This window comes from Coregonus lavaretus, assembly GCF_964263955.1.
Source record: "Coregonus lavaretus genome assembly, contig: HAP1_SCAFFOLD_1193, whole genome shotgun sequence".
In the NCBI taxonomy this organism is placed as follows: Eukaryota; Metazoa; Chordata; class Actinopteri; order Salmoniformes; family Salmonidae; genus Coregonus; species Coregonus lavaretus.
In genome coordinates this window covers 105,113-123,138 of record NW_028156820.1, presented here as the reverse complement: position 1 = coordinate 123,138, position 18,026 = coordinate 105,113, and the positions used below count along the sequence as shown (strand labels likewise).

Sequence of the window (18,026 nt, the reverse complement as noted above, 5' to 3'; positions counted from 1 at the left end):
AACAAGCCCCTCACACATTGGACCACACACACACAATGTGAATGGAAATAAATTATTATATTTTCTATATATTACAATCACAAGAAAGGGTGTTGGTTATTTTAGTTTTACAAGTAACATTTCTTGGACATGTCCTTACTTTAAAAATAAGCATGTTTGGTCTTGTTTGAATCAGCCCAATTCTCTGGTTATAAATAAAATAACCATGATTGGCAGAATGTTTAATTCACATCTCTGGCTATTAATAGATTGTGGAACTATGAAAAATAGGGAATAATGTTCCCAACACACCCACCTCACAGTTCCTACACAGACCCTGAGGCACCATGCAGGTCTGACACCAGAGGAGGCTGGTGGGAGGAGCTATAGGAGGACGGGCTCATTGTAATGGCTGGAATGGAATCAATGGAACGTATCAAACACAAACACATGAAACCACATGTTTGACTGAGTTCCATTTATTCCATTCCAGACATCACAATGAGCCTGTCCTGCTATAGCTCCTCCCACCAGACTCCACTGCCTGACAACCATTCTATTGTCTTGAGGACTTTACAACCATTTGGTCTGATCAAAGACCAGGACACCCTTTCAAATAGATACATCCTCTCAGCCTTGATGACTAAACTAATCAAAGACTAACACACACACACACACACACGACAGTAATCTGATCATGGTGACTCCACAGTAATAACATTTATAACTCATAAGTCACCAGTTGTGATTTACCTTTTGACAGATGAAACCCTACATCAACTACTAATGACTTATGGAAGGAAGTGAGCATTTCACATATTAAGATATAATACAAGGATACTTCCTTTGTGTGTTGCACTTAGTCAATTGAAAATGTGCTTAAAGTTTTAAAAAAACAGCCTTTTTGATTATCTGTTTTGAGTTTTGTATTAAGAGTTGTGAAATTTTACCACATACTTGTGAAAATAGTACAAAAGTGATTATAAAATCTATAATACATGGATACTTCCTTAAATGTACTTATTTTGTGTTATGCAGTTATGTTATTGAAACAGAATAAGTCTAATGAGAGAATAAATAAGTCAAGTCCAACCATTACCTCTCTCCTCTTTCACATCCCTCTATCATCACTCCATGGGTGTGTCCCAATAATCTCTCCTTCCTCCTGAAGTGTATCATTCCTTCACTACTCCTCTCAAATGTAAAAGCATTGGATTGGTGTTGGCATGGGGTAGAGGGAGTTTACATATACCAGTCATTTCCTTTTAAATCCATGAAGGGAAGTGGACAAGTTCACACTTAGAAAGGAGATAATAGTTCCACACCCCATGTGACCTGATAACTACAGGAATGGAACCATATTGAGGTTGTCTGCTTTCTATACAGTTTGATGGGAGAGAGAGAGAGAGAGAGAGAGAGAGAGAGAGAGAGAGAGAGAGAGAGAGAGAGAGAGAGAGAGAGAGAGAGAGAGAGAGAGAGAGAGAGAGAGAGAGAGAGAGAGAGAGAGAGAGAGAGAGAGAGAGAGAGAGAGAGAGAGAGAGAGAGAGAGAGAGAGAGAGACAGAGAGAGAGAGAGAGAGAGAGAGGACATCAGGTAAAGTTCTGGAGATGAGGGAATATGTGTGCAGAAAGAAACCCTCCAGTATGGTTAACCCCAGTTAGGCCCAGTATGGACTATCAATACAAGTGACCATTTAGAATGTGACCCAGTTCAATGGGTCTTAACAGAACTGGGGGATGTCAGCCATGAAGTTGTCTAAACACAACTGGAATATAATTTGTTTGTGATTCATTGTTAATGGATTTTCCATTAGGAACACAGGGGGAAAACCTAACACAACAACACACATAACACACAACCAATAAAAACAAAGGGGGAGGAAACCACTAAAGTCATTACCATATTGTCATTTTCTAACGACAGGGAGAAAACATGTAAAATCTAGAAGACTACTTTAGATCTGGTCAGAAGAAGCCTAGTGCACTACGTAGGGAAGAGGGAGAGATTTGGGACAGAGACAGTAACTCCTGTATGGAAATCTTCATTCTAATGACAGTGAGCAAATCTCCACCCTATTCCCTATGTAGTGCACTACTTTAGATCTGGTCAGAAGTAGCCTAGTGCACTACGTAGGGAACAGGGAGAGATTTGGGACAGAGACAGTAACTCCTGTATGGAAATCTTAATTCTAATGACAGTGAGCAAATCTCCAATCTCCACCCTATTCCCTATGTAGTGCACTACTTTAGATCTGGTCAGAAGTAGCCTAGTGCACTAGGTAGGGAACAGGGTGTCATTTGGGCCAGAGTCAGTAACTCCCCTGGGTATGAATTCTCTCTCTATCTTATCTGTCTTCTATATGATGTTCTCCTCTCCTCCTCTCTTCTCTCCTCTATTCACTCTATTCTATCATCCACACCACATGCCAGCTTCAACACAATCCATTTACAAGTTAAAGACACACCTTGGAATAAATAGCAAAGGAAAACTACTACTAGATGGATTTTTTATTTCCCATCACCATGAATCATATTTAATAACTGAACAGTAGCAGACCTAACTTCATCTGTTCCTGACTCTGGGTAGTGGATTAAAAAGACCATCAATCTCCAATGATATTAAAGTACAATTCTGAACATTACTGATATACTGAGTGACAAGTCAAGATAGCTGATGTTTTTATTGTTTGGTTAATAGCACCACCTGCTGGACAGGTTTAATGTTGCTTGACTGAGCAGTATGGGAGAATAAAATATGCCAAATTTAGGGCCGGTTTCCCGGACATCTCCATTGAACATGCTTTTTAGTCTAGGACTAGGCTTCATCTGTGTCCGGGAAACCGGCCCATATAGTTCAATTAGCAAGTAAGTAACACTACCTGTTCCATGATACTGAGGAAAATGACATTGAGACAGAGAACCAATTGAGAAAACATTTCAATGGTTCTGAATGACAACCAACATACATTAACAGCATACATCATGATTAATGTGAATATATAAGATTAAAACATTGCACTTAAAAAAATATGAATGCATTGAATTGTAATTCATAACATCTTCTGAAGATCAAATCAATCAAATCATTGTACATAAAAACAGAGCAGAATGAATCATCACATCTGGGGACCATCACCACCAGCATGACTAGTATCTATGTGGACCCTACTACAGTTTAACCAGCTCAGATATAGACTACACCAGCATGACTAGTATCTATGTGGACCCTACTACAGTTTAACCAGCTCAGCTATAGACTACACCAGCATGACTAGTATCTATGTGGACCCTACTACAGTTTAACCAGCTCAGCTATAGACTACACCAGCATGACTAGTATCTATGTGGACCCTACTACAGTTTAATCAGCTCAGCTATAGACTACACCAGCATGACTAGTATCTATGTGGACCCTACTACAGTTTAACCAGCTCAGCAGTCCCAGAGAGCCTAAACCCAGCAGCACCAGAGAGAAAATGATCTAAACGAAACCCAGGATAGAGGGGCTGAGTGAATGTGGTCTGGACTCTGTGGAGGAGGGTCATTGTGTCAGAGACACTGTAGAAGGCCAGAGTACCTGCCTTGTGATCCAGGTACACTCCTACTCTGGAGGACCGAGGGCCTGATACTTTAGTCCCAACATTATTGTTTCTGAAACAATAACCACCATTAGAGCACTCTAAACTACAGGACTTGTTATTGTATCCAAATCCACCATCTGTCCCTGTTCTACTGATGTCTTTATATGAGACTGCTGTAACAACACACACCCCACTCCACTCCACCTCCCAGTAACAGCGTCCAGACAGACCCTCTCTACACAGAACCTGACAGTAGTTAGTGAATCTGTCTGGATGAACAGGATATGGTTGGACTTGGCCTGTACGTGTCACCTTTCTGTTCCATTTAGACAGAGAGAGGTGTGTGTGTGCTGTGTTTGGGTCCAGTGTGAGCTGACAGGAATCTGGGAGAAGAGCAGAGCAGAGACCAATGAGGGGAGTTAGAACAATAAGTGAAGTCAGATACTGTATCTACCCTGTCTTTGATTAGAGCACAGCAGAGATCAAATCAGAGAAATATGAGGAGTCAGATAGATACCCAGTCTTTGATTAGATCTACTATTGCTATATATTTCTAGAGGGATTGTTAGGAGTGTCAGTAAAAAGAGACTGTTAGTTACTTCAGAATAAAGAGACTCACATTGTAAGAACTGTTCTCTGGTCTTGGGCTCTGGAGGCAGTACAACATCCACTATATTCACTACAGACACACAAACACATTCACAGAGAGAGGGAATGTTATCATCATACCATATTCCACATGTATATGACTAGTAGGGAACTTTCAATGGTCTAAAGTTGATGTTCTTATTATTTTCAACACACCTGTAGTGGAGATCTTGGTCCATTCTCCTTTAAGGACGTCTTCAAGTTTCTCTCTCAGTTCAGACACAGTCTTACTCACATCTCCAAAGTACTGAAGAGGACGGACAACGATGCTGGGTAAGTCTGAAGATACACTGGTACTGGAGAGAGATTGATAACTCTGGAGAGAGAGAGAGAGAGAGAGAGAGAGAGAGAGAGAGAGAGAGAGAGAGAGAGAGAGAGAGAGAGAGAGAGAGAGAGAGAGAGAGAGAGTGAGAGGGAGCAGAACCAAATGATTGAGAGTTTTAATTTCATATCACATGTATCAAGGCAGTTGAGTTACCTGGAGGAAATGGATGTGATCCTCTGTGTGTGAGAGCTGCTCCAGCTTAGTGCTTCTCTTCCTCAGCTCAGCTATCTCCTGCTCCAGTTGCTCCAGGAGTCCTTCAGCTTGACTCACTTGAGCCTTCTCTTGGGCTCTGATCAGCTCCTTCACCTCAGAGCGCCTTCTCTCAATGGAGCGGATCAGCTCGGTAAAGATCTTATCACTGTCCTCCACTGCTGCCTGTGCAGAGCGCTGTTAAGAGAGAGAGAGAGAGAGACTTGTCTTACTTTAATGAGCCATCCTCATTACACTAACACCCCCACCCCTAAAAGCACATTGCGTGACACCACAACCTCCACACAATCACATTATCCAGTACCCAACACCACAGTACAATACACCAACCAGCACCACATTCCAACCGTCCATCCAACCCCTCCTCTCCAGCCGTACAGACAGCCCCCCTGAGCCCCCATACCTCCTGAAACATCTCCACACTGTTGATCATTTTGTGCAACTCAAACTCAACCCTAAGGCGTCAACAGTAATGGCATTACCCTGGCAACACAGAAAAAACATGATGAACAGTCTGTCATTGCAGAAAACGGACACCAACTCCCAGGTCAACCCGAGCCAACCAGCTATTGGTGTCCAGGGCTCCATGTAATACCCTCCACTGGACGACCCCTGACCTTTCCAGCACTGGGAGCTTATAGAGCCCCTCCACCTATACCCTGCCATGCTCTCAGCCCCCACAACCCCCTGCCACTGATGCCCCTTCACTCCCACTAAGCTCAGAGTGTTAAAAGTCAGTAAGTCCTCCAGACTCTCCTGCCAGTCCCCAGTCTCTGCTGTCACTTGCAGTGGTGGAAACGGTGGTGGCCCCTCCTCAGGCTGCTCCAGCCCTCAGTACTGCAGCATAGAAATCAGAGACCCCTGCTGTATTGAGTCTCTCCGGCCGCATGATGAAGAGCTGCTGATCCAGCCCCAAACCACCAGCCCTTCTCAACAGAGCACATGCTGGTTCCCTCCAGCCCACCTCCGTACGGTACAGTAGCAACACACGTCCTGTCCAATAATTTCCCAGACCTTTTAAAAAAAAATCAGAGGCAGACCGTCTGAGAGACGGCAGCTGAGAGTTTGTGAAAGGCCAGGTAAATGTCAATTTGATTTCTCTGTGACAGAGAGAGTTTGGAAAGGTCTGTGAGCAGAACCTGAGAACACCCAGGATCACAGAGTTCTGCCCTCTATAAATCAGAGTACAGCTCCACAGCCGCGGCCTCATCTCCCCACAACAGAAGTTACCCACCCATCAGGCTCCCTCATCTCCCCACAACAGAAGTTACCCACCCATCAGGCTCCCTCATCTCCCCACAACAGAAGTTACCCACCCATCAGGCTCCCTCATCTCCCCACAACAGAAGTTACCCACCCATCAGGCTCCCTCATCTCCCCACAACAGAAGTTACACGCCTATCAGAACAACGTAAACAATGGATTTTCTTGGTTTCCCCACTCTGTTTTTCCAACCCAAAAGAACTGGGAGCATCCATCTCCCTCAACATGGAAAATCTAGCTCTTACAAGTGATCCTTTTGCTTTCTCTGAAATGAAAACCCCTAGGTCCCTGTGTAGTTCAGATAGATTATCTTGTAGCCCCACCCTACCTTGCCCCACCAGCTCAGCCTCCACCTCACTTATGAACCGCTCAAGCTCCCCCAGTACTCTCCTGGCCTCTGAAGAGGAAAAAGCTGTTTAGTGCTGACAGAAAACCTGAATCTGGGCTTTCCCTACGTCCCACCACTGACTGAGAGACTCAAACTCCCCCTTCTGCTGTCCCCACCTCTCCCAAAAGCCTTGGAAGCTTGAGCAAAAAGTGACATCTTGGAAGAGCTTTTGTGAGAGATTTATTATTTGTATAATTGATGGGATGACTAACTTAGAAAGAATGCATTCTGGACTGTGCTAATGTAGGTTGTGACACCTGGCAAGCTGTGATTGATGTGAAGAGCTGTTTTAGGGGGTAAAATGAGATAAGGATTTGTGTCTCCAGATACTGGAATATACTGGTTCTTTGTGATCTGTGAACCTTCCTTGGACGTAGGATTGGTGTCTAAGGGAGCTGGCTCTTCTCACTATGACAGGTTGTTATGATATGGACTTATGCCTGGCAACAGGGGTGCATAAACGGATTGGCTGAGTAAGTCTAAACCACGCTCAAGTCTTTGCTCTGATTGGCCAACAGAGAGGTGGGAAACTCTCTCTGTCAGAGTATTTGAGCAAGAACCTAGAACAATGGATTAGTTCTCTGAAGTGCCCTGCGAGGTATTTCAAAGAGCCCGTATATACGAAACATCATATTTACCATTGAAGGTTTTTGCATTAATTAAAATAACTAGTATATCTTAGAAGTCGTGTTGACCTCTTTTGTTCCTAATACCAGATTTGAATTGACGCAACTTTGACACTTTACATGGAATTTCCAATAGGACACCTGCCTGGGCCCTGGTGAAACAGACAACTGAGCCCTGTACTAGGTGCAGACACATTTTGGAAAGCAAAGACAAGGTCACTGATTTAGGCTCTAACCACTAACAACCTACCCTTACACACCTCTTTTGCTACCCCTGCACTAAGATTTGTGCCATGGCTCAGCACCTGCGCCCCCTTCCACCAGACCACCAATACACTTCATTAATCACTTCACTGTGTGTCTCTTGCTAAAATAATCACGTTTAAATGTTTTGGTTTGACATATTCCCCCAGTCTCTGCCGACGTTCATGTTAAGGAGTCTAACCATGAAATCTCCATAAGAGATGGGAGGGAAATCACCACAATCAGAAACCAGTAGAGAAGCCCATAAAGCCGCCATGCCAGAAAAAACCATCCATTTAAGCAGATTCTGAAGACATGCCCTTAAGAACCCATGACCCATTTTCTCAGCCTATACCGCTTCCTGGGTGAGAGGACACTAAACCCCTCATTCTTCATCACGTGTTGTACTGACCTTACAAACCTTCCAGGATCAATCAAATAAGACTCCAGCAGAACCTTCTTTTTCCTCTTTAGTCTCCATCAGGAACCTAGAAAGTTCTCTCACCGTATATACTGGGCCCTCAGCCTGACTGGCTGTCAGCTCTGGATCCAATGAGCCGTCTGAAAATGAGACGCCTTGTCCTCCGCTCCCGCAGACTCACCCCCCCCTCTTCCTCCTATATTGGCACGGTACCGTCGTCCTCCTCCTCCCCAATCTGCCCCCCCTGCACTTCCCCCCTGATCAGAGCCTCTTCCCCAATGACAGGCAATATTTCCTGGGATGAGCCCACCAAGCCTTTGTCGACCGGAGTCTTCAGCAACCTGCCTCTGCTCACGAAGCCATAGCAAATGAATTGAAGCGAACCATCACTGAGCCTCTTCTGACTGGAATGATCCTTAGAATTCAATTTTCCCTAAATGGCACCAAAACATTTCTACTTTTTATTTCATCACTACAATCTGTTTTTATGACGAAACAGAAACAAATAAGTAATAAATAACAACTGGTGTAGAAAGTAAACATCCACACCTCGATGGTGCCAAGTGTGCTTATATCTGCATTACCAGGAAGTAGGGAAAAAAAATTAACTTCTGACTATTTCTGGTCTAGCGATCGATGACAGCAGAGTACGCTGCCCAACCTGATGTCATTAGAAAGAGGAGATTATACTGATTAAAATGGTGTCCGACATGAAAAAAACTAAATATACACATTGTGAGATATTTTACGAAATATACCAGCATGCCTCTCCATAGGAAAACGATGGGGGGAGCTCAGACTTCCAAGGGCAATAAGTATTTTGGGGCTAGCGTTTGATGACTACGGAGTACGCTGCCCAACCTTACATCATTACAAAAAGGAGATTATCCTGATTCAAATGGTGTAGAACTTTAAACCATTAAAATAAATACATATATTTGACATAATTGGTGAAATAAACAGACATGTCCCTATTTCCCCAAAACAATGGCAGTCTGAAAGTTCTAAGATCAGTCTTTTATTTAACCAGCTTACCATTTATCTACGACCATTTGCCTTTTTGTGTTTAACATTTTGTGATTTGTAATCTAGCGGTTAAGAGCGTTGGGCAGTAACCGAAAGGTGGCTGGTTCGAATCCCCGAGCCGACTAGGTGAAAAATCTATGGATGTACCCTTGTACATCGACATATTTAGGGACTTAACCCTAGTCTCTCTGGACAAGAGCGTCTGCTAAATGACTCACATGTGAATGTAAACTAGGCCTCTGTGAAAGCGTGGCATTAACTTAACTTTTCATTATTCCCAGACTGACTCCTCTGAAGGCAGGCAGGCAGCACATTCCTGAAAACGAACTGCTCAGCAAAGCAAAGGCTCTTTTGAGAGCTACCAGTTTTATATAGAAGGCTCATTTTCAGTGTCTGTATCCAGTGTCTGTGTTTATGTTAAGGGGGTGATAATGACAACCATCTATACAGTGGGGAAAAAAAGTATTTAGTCAGCCACCAATTGTGCAAGTTCTCCCACTTAAAAAGATGAGAGAGGCCTGTAATTTTCATCATAGGTACACGTCAACTATGACAGACAAATTTAGAAAAAAAAATCCAGAAAATCACATTGTAGGATTTTTTATGAATTTATTTGCAAATTATGGTGGAAAATAAGTATTTGGTCACCTACAAACAAGCAAGATTTCTGGCTCTCACAGACCTGTAACTTCTTCTTTAAGAGGCTCCTCTGTCCTCCACTCGTTACCTGTATTAATGGCACCTGTTTGAACTTGTTATCAGTATAAAAGACACCTGTCCACAACCTCAAACAGTCACACTCCAAACTCCACTATGGCCAAGACCAAGACTTTCAACTCCCTCCAAAGATTTTCTATGGGGTTGAGATCTGGAGACTGGCTAGGCCACTCCAGGACCTTGAAATGCTTCTTACGAAGCCACTCCTTCGTTGCCCGGGCGGTGTGTTTGGGATCATTGTCATGCTGAAAGACCCAGCCACGTTTCATCTTCAATGCCTTTGCTGATGGAAGGAGGTTTTCACTCAACATCTCACGATACATGGCCCCATTCATTCTTTCCTTTACACGGATCAGTCGTCCTGGTCCCGTTGCAGAAAAACAGCCCCAAAGCATGATGTTTCCACCCCCATGCTTCACAGTAGCTATGGTGTTCTTTGTATGCAACTCAGCATTCTTTGTCCTCCAAACACGACGAGTTGAGTTTTTACCAAAAAGTTATATTTTGGTTTCATCTGACCATATGACATTCTCCCAATCCTCTTCTGGATCATCCAAATGCACTCTAGCAAACTTCAGACGGGCCTGGACATGTACTGGCTTAAGCAGGGGGACACGTCTGGCACTGCAGGATTTTAGTCCCTGGCGGCGTAGTGTGTTACTGATGGTAGGCTTTGTTACTTTGGTCCCAGCTCTCTGCAGGTCATTCACGAGGTCCCCCCGTGTGGTTCTGGGATTTTTGCTCACCGTTCTTGTGATCATTTTGACCCCACGGGGTGAGATCTTGCGTGGAGCCCCAGATCAAGGGAGATTATCAGTGGTCTTGTATGTCTTCCATTTCCTAATAATTGCTCCCACAGTTGATTTCTTCAAACCAAGCTGCTTACCTATTGCAGATTCAGTCTTCCCAGCCTGGTGCAGGTCTACAATTTTGTTTCTGGTGTCCTTTGACAGCTCTTTGGTCTTGGCCATAGTGGAGTTTGGAGTGTGACTGTTTGAGGTTGTGGACAGGTGTATTTTATACTGATAACAAGTTCAAACAGGTGCCATTAATACAGGTAACGAGTGGAGGACAGAGGAGCGTCTTAAAGAAGAAGTTACTGGTCTGTGAGAGCCAGAAATCTTGCTTGTTTGTAGGTGACCAAATACTTATTTTACACCATAATTTGCTAATATATTCATTAAAAATCCTACAATGTGATTTTCTGGATTTTTTTTCTCAATTTGTCTGTCATAGTTGACGTGTACCTATGATGAAAATGACAGGCCTCTCTCATCTTTTTAAGTGGGAGAACTTGCACAATTGGTGGCTGACTAAATACTTTTTCCCCCCACTGTACATCATTCACAACACTTGCTAGGCTCATAATCTGAGGTAGCAACTGTGTCAGATCTATAAATCAATAAGCTACACCTATCCATTTAGTTTACAACTCAGTGAACCTGCGCAGCATTCGCACAATTTGATGCCTACTAACAAATAAATTACCCAGCAACAATTTAGAAACAATAAATCATACAATTATTTTGTAAAAATGTATTTATTTATTTATTTATTTAAAAAATGTCTGGCTGTTTAAATCGGCCACATCTTGAAAAAGGAGGACAGGGACATGCGTTCTGTTTAGGTTTTACACCTTTTTATGAAAATAATATGGTTAACCATCGCTAGCACTGTGGGTCACCACAAGGTGTACCCAGGTGAACAGTGAGTTTGCTCACCTAGTAGTCATAACCTTGTTAATAATAAGTCAAAGCTACAATGTTAATACGGGCTGGTCTCATTACCAGCCCATAATAGTGAAGCTGGCATTGTGACGCAGAACAATGGGCTGGGAATAGAACTTTCATTAGGCGAGTTGGTGCCACAGAGCTCAATACAACTAATAGGAGCTGGCAGGGTGAAACATGCCCTATCATTTCTAAACTACGGCAAGCATCTGGGACATATGGTAATATTATGAAACTGGGCTCCATGGCGGATGCAATGAAGTAGTTTTATCAGAAAAAGGCGTTCAAAATGTATTGTGTCCAGCCTAGTCCTAGCCCCCACTGCCGGCTGGTCGCGCTTGTCTGCACTAGCATTATGCCCTGCATCCCCACACTAGAAACACCCAAAACTATCTGTGCTACCAAACCCTGTGTTCCACCCCTCCCCTGTGTAACCTTGAAGTTTGTTAAGAAACAAACACTTGTCTACGAAAAGAGACATGTTTAACGGATTCCGCTTGGCACCCAGCCGAGAGCACACGAAAACCACTTGCAAATTTACCAAAACTAACCAACTACTTGCGGTCTGTTCGTAAGCAATAAACGGAGGCTGGACTATAATATAAATCCATTATACTTTGTGATACAAAATGGGAAAAGGGGAAATTATAATGATACAAAAAACACCCTTCCAACTAACCCTACACTCATTAAATACCCACTACCCCATTCCACTACTTTGACCCTATCTGCTCCTGCACCATGCCAACGGCCTGGGAGGACGGGACACCACCACTCAACACACCCTGTAACTCTTCTGAAGTCAAATCTTGTATGCCCAAATCAGTGGCGGCTCCTGAAAAAATTCTCAGGAGGGGCAATTTTTCTGATGATTTAGGTGACCTACACACATTTTAAAAAAGATATGTCCAGCAACAACATGAAGACAGGGGCAGCATATAAGTCAATACCAGAAGCATTTATTGACTGATCTGGGGAGATGGATTCCAGTTTCTGTGACAGATTATAAATAATCTCTGATGCCTTTGTTATATTAGCTTTTGGTTGAATGTACTGTCGTAGTAAATATATAATGTTATAGCTTGGTCTGACTAAAATCTTGTGCATGACCCATTTTGTGTTGGGCGTTTGTTTTCAATCAATGCTGTTCCTATCCTATAACAATGGACAAAAGAGTCCTATCTTGTCAGCCTTGTCAGCAGGTGGCCAAGGAGTGGTGATCCTAGCTGACCTAAGACAGGACACTTTTACTTTACTCGCGTGCACGAACGAGTCCGTGCACGCGATTCCAGATATCTTTACCTCTGAATAAACTGCCTTTATTATACCATATCCACCCTGTCCAAAGTCTCTACTTGGTCTCAGTTCTCCAGTAAACTTGTGATTATCAACAGTACACAACGGTAACAAACAATTGGGGGAACTCACGGGGCAGATAGTAACCACTTAAAAGGAAGCGATTCCCAAACCTTCCATAACAAAGCCATCACCTACAGAGAGATGAACTTGGAGAAGAGTCCCCTAAGTAAGCTTGTCCTGGGCCTCTGTTCACAAACACAAACAGACCCCACACAGCCCCAGGACAACAACAACAACAACAACAACACAATTAGACCCAACCAAATCATGAGAAAACAAAAAGAGAATTACTTGACACATTGGAAAGAACAAACAAAAAAACAGAGCAAACTATAATGCTATTTGGCCCTAAACAGAGAGTACACAGTGGCAGAATACCTGACCACTGTGACTGACCCAAACTTAAGGAAAGCTTTGACTATGTACAGACTCAGTGACCATAGCCTTGCTATTGAGAAAGGCCGCCGTAGGCAGACCTGGCTCTCAAGAGAAGACAGGCTATGTGCACACTGCCCACAAAATGAGGTGGAAACTGAGCTGCACTTCCTAACCTCCTGCCAAATGTATGACCATATTAGAGACACATATTTCCCTCAGATTACAGCGATCCACAAAGAATTCGAAAACAAACCCAATTTTGATAAACTCCCTTATCTACTGGGTGAAAAACCACAGTGTGCCATCACAGCTGCAAGATTTGTGACCTGTTTCCACAAGAAAAGGGCAACCAGTGAAGAACAAACACCATTGTAAATACAACCCATATTTATGTTTATTTATTTTCCCATTTGTACTTTAACTATTTGCACATTGTAACAACACTGTATATATACATAATATGACATATGAAATGTCTTTATTCTTTTGAAACTTCTGAGTGTAATGTTTACTGTTAATATTTATTGTTTATTTCACTTTTGTTTACTATCTACTTCCCTTGCTTTGGCAATGTTAACACACGTTTCCCATGCCAATAAAGCCCTTAAATTGAATTGAATTGATAGTAAGGTCGCAATGACACAGAAAGCAGTTCAATGTCGGGGTACAGAGTCGCTCTCTTACCAGGATCGCGGTCCGCTCTGACCAGGGTGAAGCCGGCCGGCTCCACTTCTCTGTCCGGGACTCTGTCATCCAGCCAAGTCTCCCAGCTGTATAGGGATTCCGCTGCCAGCAGCGTTTTCATTATTTAGTCCGTTCGTAGCGGGTATGTACGCGATCAACAAGATCAGTCCAAAACCAACCACTGGAAATCCATGGTTGGCAGAATGTTTGTAAACTAAGTCTACAAATTAAAAACATAAAATAACGCCACACTGCAGGTCACAACAGAGACGCTGCTAACCGCTATTGTCTTAGTTACGTTCATGGTTACGTCACGTATGACGAAAGCGCGTAAGTGCAAGCCCACAGACACCCATAGAGAATGTATTGAAAGCTTTGAAATTTGAAAAAAATAGATTTTACATGACAGGCTATGAGAGACTTCTGGGCGATTTTCAACTTGACTGAAATTGCCCCAAAAACGGGCGGGGCCATTTGAAGCACGACTTTAGCCTGATTTGACATTTAGTGGCTGGCAGATCAGACGTGAACACTGATAACTACTGTTGCCGTGATATAATTGATTAGAAAAAAAATCCCTTCCTTTTCCCGTTTGGCAGTGCGTCGCCCATATCGCCCTATTGAACAGGCCGTCCCTGGCCCAAATACTTCTCTGCAGCTGCCACCACAACATCTATTTTCGGTGATATACGTTCCATTTCTGCGGTACAGTTGATAACCATTGTATGAACTCTAAGAAGCTAACTTTACTGAAGCATATATCACTCGTTGGCCTATCCCTCTGTGCTGGCACAGATCTACTACTCACAGGGATCCTCTCAGGATCTCTCACCCTTGACCCATCCTCCTCTACGTTCTTCACTGTCTCAGCATACGACACCTTCTGCACTACTCTGACTCTAGCCACCTCAACCTGCCTCTCTCGCACCGGACACTTCCAATCCCCAGCAACATGGGCATCCCAACAGTTGACACACATTTGTATCCACCGAAACTACACAATCCTCTATCCCATGCCCTCCTGCACACTTTCCACATCTTGGAATCTCCCTCCTACAAACTGCTGCAACATGACCATAAACGTTTCACCTGAATCAGCACAGTGGATTCGGCACAAAAGCTCTAACAGGATAACTGATATATCCTACCATGACTTTGTTGGGTAAAGACTCAAAACTCAAAAGGACTGACAGTGACTCCTCACCACCGGGTCTGTGTTTTACCACGCTCACCACCGGGTCTGTGTTGCACCAAACGGCGGGAATCACAAACACCAGCAGTCTTCAACCTTAATTGCTCCACTTCTACACTTAACGCTACCCCAGAAATCACTCCTTTCAATGGTGTCCTGTTCCTAAGAGCAAAGCAAGAAACAGATCTTGACCCAAGTTGCGTGACACGGAGCACCCACTCCCTCTGGTCAGAAGAAACACAAACAAATATCACAAGTCCACTACAGGTTACCTTCACTGATTCAACTGCACCCAACTCCTTTCCCACCCACCCTGAAACCACAAATGGATCTGCCAAAAGGTATGGATCCACTTTCTCCAACAATGTAACTCCTACTGCACCAGATTCTTCTTTATCATGTCCATTGATGCCAGGCTCTGGTTCTGAGCTCTTCACCACACCTTCTACCTCACTTAACTCTCCCTCATTCATTTCCATTTCACCTCCAGAACTCGGTCTGACTCACTCTGTTTACACTTGAATTATAACATTTGAAATGTCTCTATTACTTTGAAACGTTTGTGAGTGTAACGTTTACTGTTAATTTCTGATCATTGATATTATTTATTTAACCTGCTTTGGTAATGTAACATGTTTCCCATGTCAATAAAGCCCATTTAATTGAATTGAGAGAGAGTGAGAGAGAGAGAGCTCTGTTAATGTATAGCGGACATGAGTCACTCATGGTTACTCATGGTTATGTGATGAGGTAGCCCCACTTGTGACTTTAAGACAGCCTGTTCCCAACAGTGGGGCCAGTGGGATTGGATAGGGGCATCTCTCTCTCTCTGACTGGAAGAGAGAAGTGAAATGGTGTGTCTCCTCTGGTCAACAATACTCACCTTGAGACACTCCACAGCCTGTTGGAGCTCCTTCAGCTCCTTCTCTCTCTCCTGGAATCTCTGCTGGACTTTCTGCTGACTCATCCCCAGCTGCATCTGTGGAGAATCACTCTTCAATGAGATATCAAGCTTTATTTGTCCAGTAGATCAATAGTATAGTAATGGGACATAGGGCCCATAGAGAGGAAGGTCTAAAATCTACCATATAATTTACCATATGACATTTTCTATGTTGCTATGTGAATGATTATAGTGTTTATGGTAGGTGTTCATGTATCAAGGGGTTGAGACTGAACTTTGGACTCATAAAAGGGCATTCGGAATGATAATGTTGTTTGACTTTAGAAAATGGTGATACATTTGGAGCAAACCCAATATACTCAAGGTTGGTGTTCATATTTGTTCTGCTGAGGATTGATTTCATTTGAATGATCTCATATTCAAACAGCCTTAGTTCCTACTCTATCTTTAATTATTTGTTTATCAGACAGTCACCAACAAGTAGTTCTGGTCTTACCTGTTTCTTAGTCCTCTCTGCTGCAGCTGACACTGTATCATGGCCTTTATGTTCATCCATTGTACACAGATAACAGATACACTGCTGATCGGTACGACAGAAAACCTCCAGTAGTTTGTCATGATGAGAGCAGATCTTCTCCTGTAGTTGTGCGGTGGCTTTGACCAGCTTGTGCTTTTTCAAAGCAGGAGATTCATAGTGAGATTGGAGGTGAGTCTCACAGTAAGAGGCCAGACACGCCAGACAGGACATGAGGGCTTTCTGCTTTCTGGTCCCAGTGCAGACATCACACGCCACATCTCCAGGTCCAGCATAGCACAGAGCAGGAGGGGGAGCAGCCTGGAGTCCTGTCTTCTTCAGTTTCTCCACCACTTCAGCCAACACAGTGCTCCTGTTCAGAACAGGCCTTGGGGTAAAGGTCTGTCTGCACTGTGGACAGGTGTAGACCCCTTTCAGATCATCCTGATCCCAGCTTTCTTTAATACAGCCCATACAGTAGCTGTGTCCACAGGCAGTAGTCACCGGATCCTTCAGTAGATCCAGACAGATGGAGCAACAGAACAGTTCCTGATTCTCTGCCATTTTGGTGCTCTCTCCCGTAGCTTAAGCAATGGCAGTGTCAAAGATAACTTTCGGTTTCATGGAACTCTACACAAGAGGACAGGGAGGGGCTTCCTACTTGACTGTGTACTCTGTATGTAGAGGGGGTGTGGTTTCTTTGATAAGGAAGTGTGATAGAGTGTTGGGTAGTAGCCAGAGATGTTCAGTATTTATCTTACATCTATTTGAAATACGTATTTTAATGACTTCTGAGTATTTAGTCATTTGAATCACACTGGGCTGAACTAAACTTTTCAAAATACTAAATACTTTTCTATACCATTTTTTTTATTGTGATTCACATTTTGCATTAATTGAAAGTCGCTCTGGATAATAGTGTCTGCTAAATGATTACAATGTAAATGTAAAGGCAAAAATTTATAATTGCAATCACTGAAAAACTCAATTTAAAGGGATTCTTCAGGATTTAGGTAATTAAGCACTTTATCTACTTCCTCAGAGTCAGATGAGCTCATGGATACCATTTTAATGTCTCTGCATCCTGTATGAAGGAAGTTAGAGGTCGTTTTGGGAGCCAATGCCAACTAGCGTTAGAGCAATGACTGGAAGTCTATGGCATGCTAGCAGTTACTATAGTCTTCATAGCGCTAATGCTAGTTAGAAACTTCCTTCAAACTGTAGAGACAAATAAATGGTTCCATTCATTCATTGATTTTTAGAACATTTTCAGGTCATTGTTTGTTTTCAGTGGAAAGTCCAAATACATAATTTTTCAGATGTTGGGGGTAGAACTGGCAAATCTATAATGTTTATTTATGCTCCATAAAGTTGTCCTAGAATCTGTTGTTACCCTGACCTCTCCCACAGATTCCATCAGGTTACGACATTCAGACCATGACCTCTAACCTGCACCTGAACAGCTTCCTCCTGCCCATCGGTGCCATGAACGTCATCAGCATCCTACCTCTGCTGCTGCTGGCCCCTCTCATGGAGTGTGTCACCTCCTGCTACCTGTCCATGGAGAAAACACCCTTCTCCCACGCCAGAGTCATCAGTAAGCACACACACACACACAGCACAGATACACACACAAACACACACAGAGAAAGACACACACACACACACACACACACACACACACACACACACAAACCCTACTGGTGTACCTGCCCCCTACTGGTGTATTAGAGACAGACAAGAGACGTTTGAACCAAATTAATGCTTCTTTCTCTTCCCAGTCTTCCTCTCTTCTCTGTTCCAGGCTCTGTGATCTCCTTCCACCTGACACCCAGTCAT

General features: G+C 43.3%; 1 protein-coding gene across 1 annotated transcript; it reads right to left on the bottom strand.

Moving 5' to 3' along the window:
• Positions 1 to 2,633: 2,633 nt before the first annotated feature.
• LOC311119668 (tripartite motif-containing protein 16-like) lies at positions 2,634 to 16,764 on the bottom strand. The gene is made up of 6 exons (XM_084194337.1): positions 16,170 to 16,764; positions 15,653 to 15,748; positions 4,686 to 4,919; positions 4,364 to 4,523; positions 4,179 to 4,238; positions 2,634 to 3,942 (listed from the first exon to the last, which is right to left on the bottom strand). The coding sequence occupies exons 1-6, from the start codon at positions 16,749 to 16,751 to the stop codon at positions 3,395 to 3,397; spliced, it is 1,680 nt and encodes a 559-aa protein (XP_084050463.1). The 5' UTR covers positions 16,752 to 16,764; the 3' UTR covers positions 2,634 to 3,394.
• Positions 16,765 to 18,026: the final 1,262 nt, after the last annotated feature.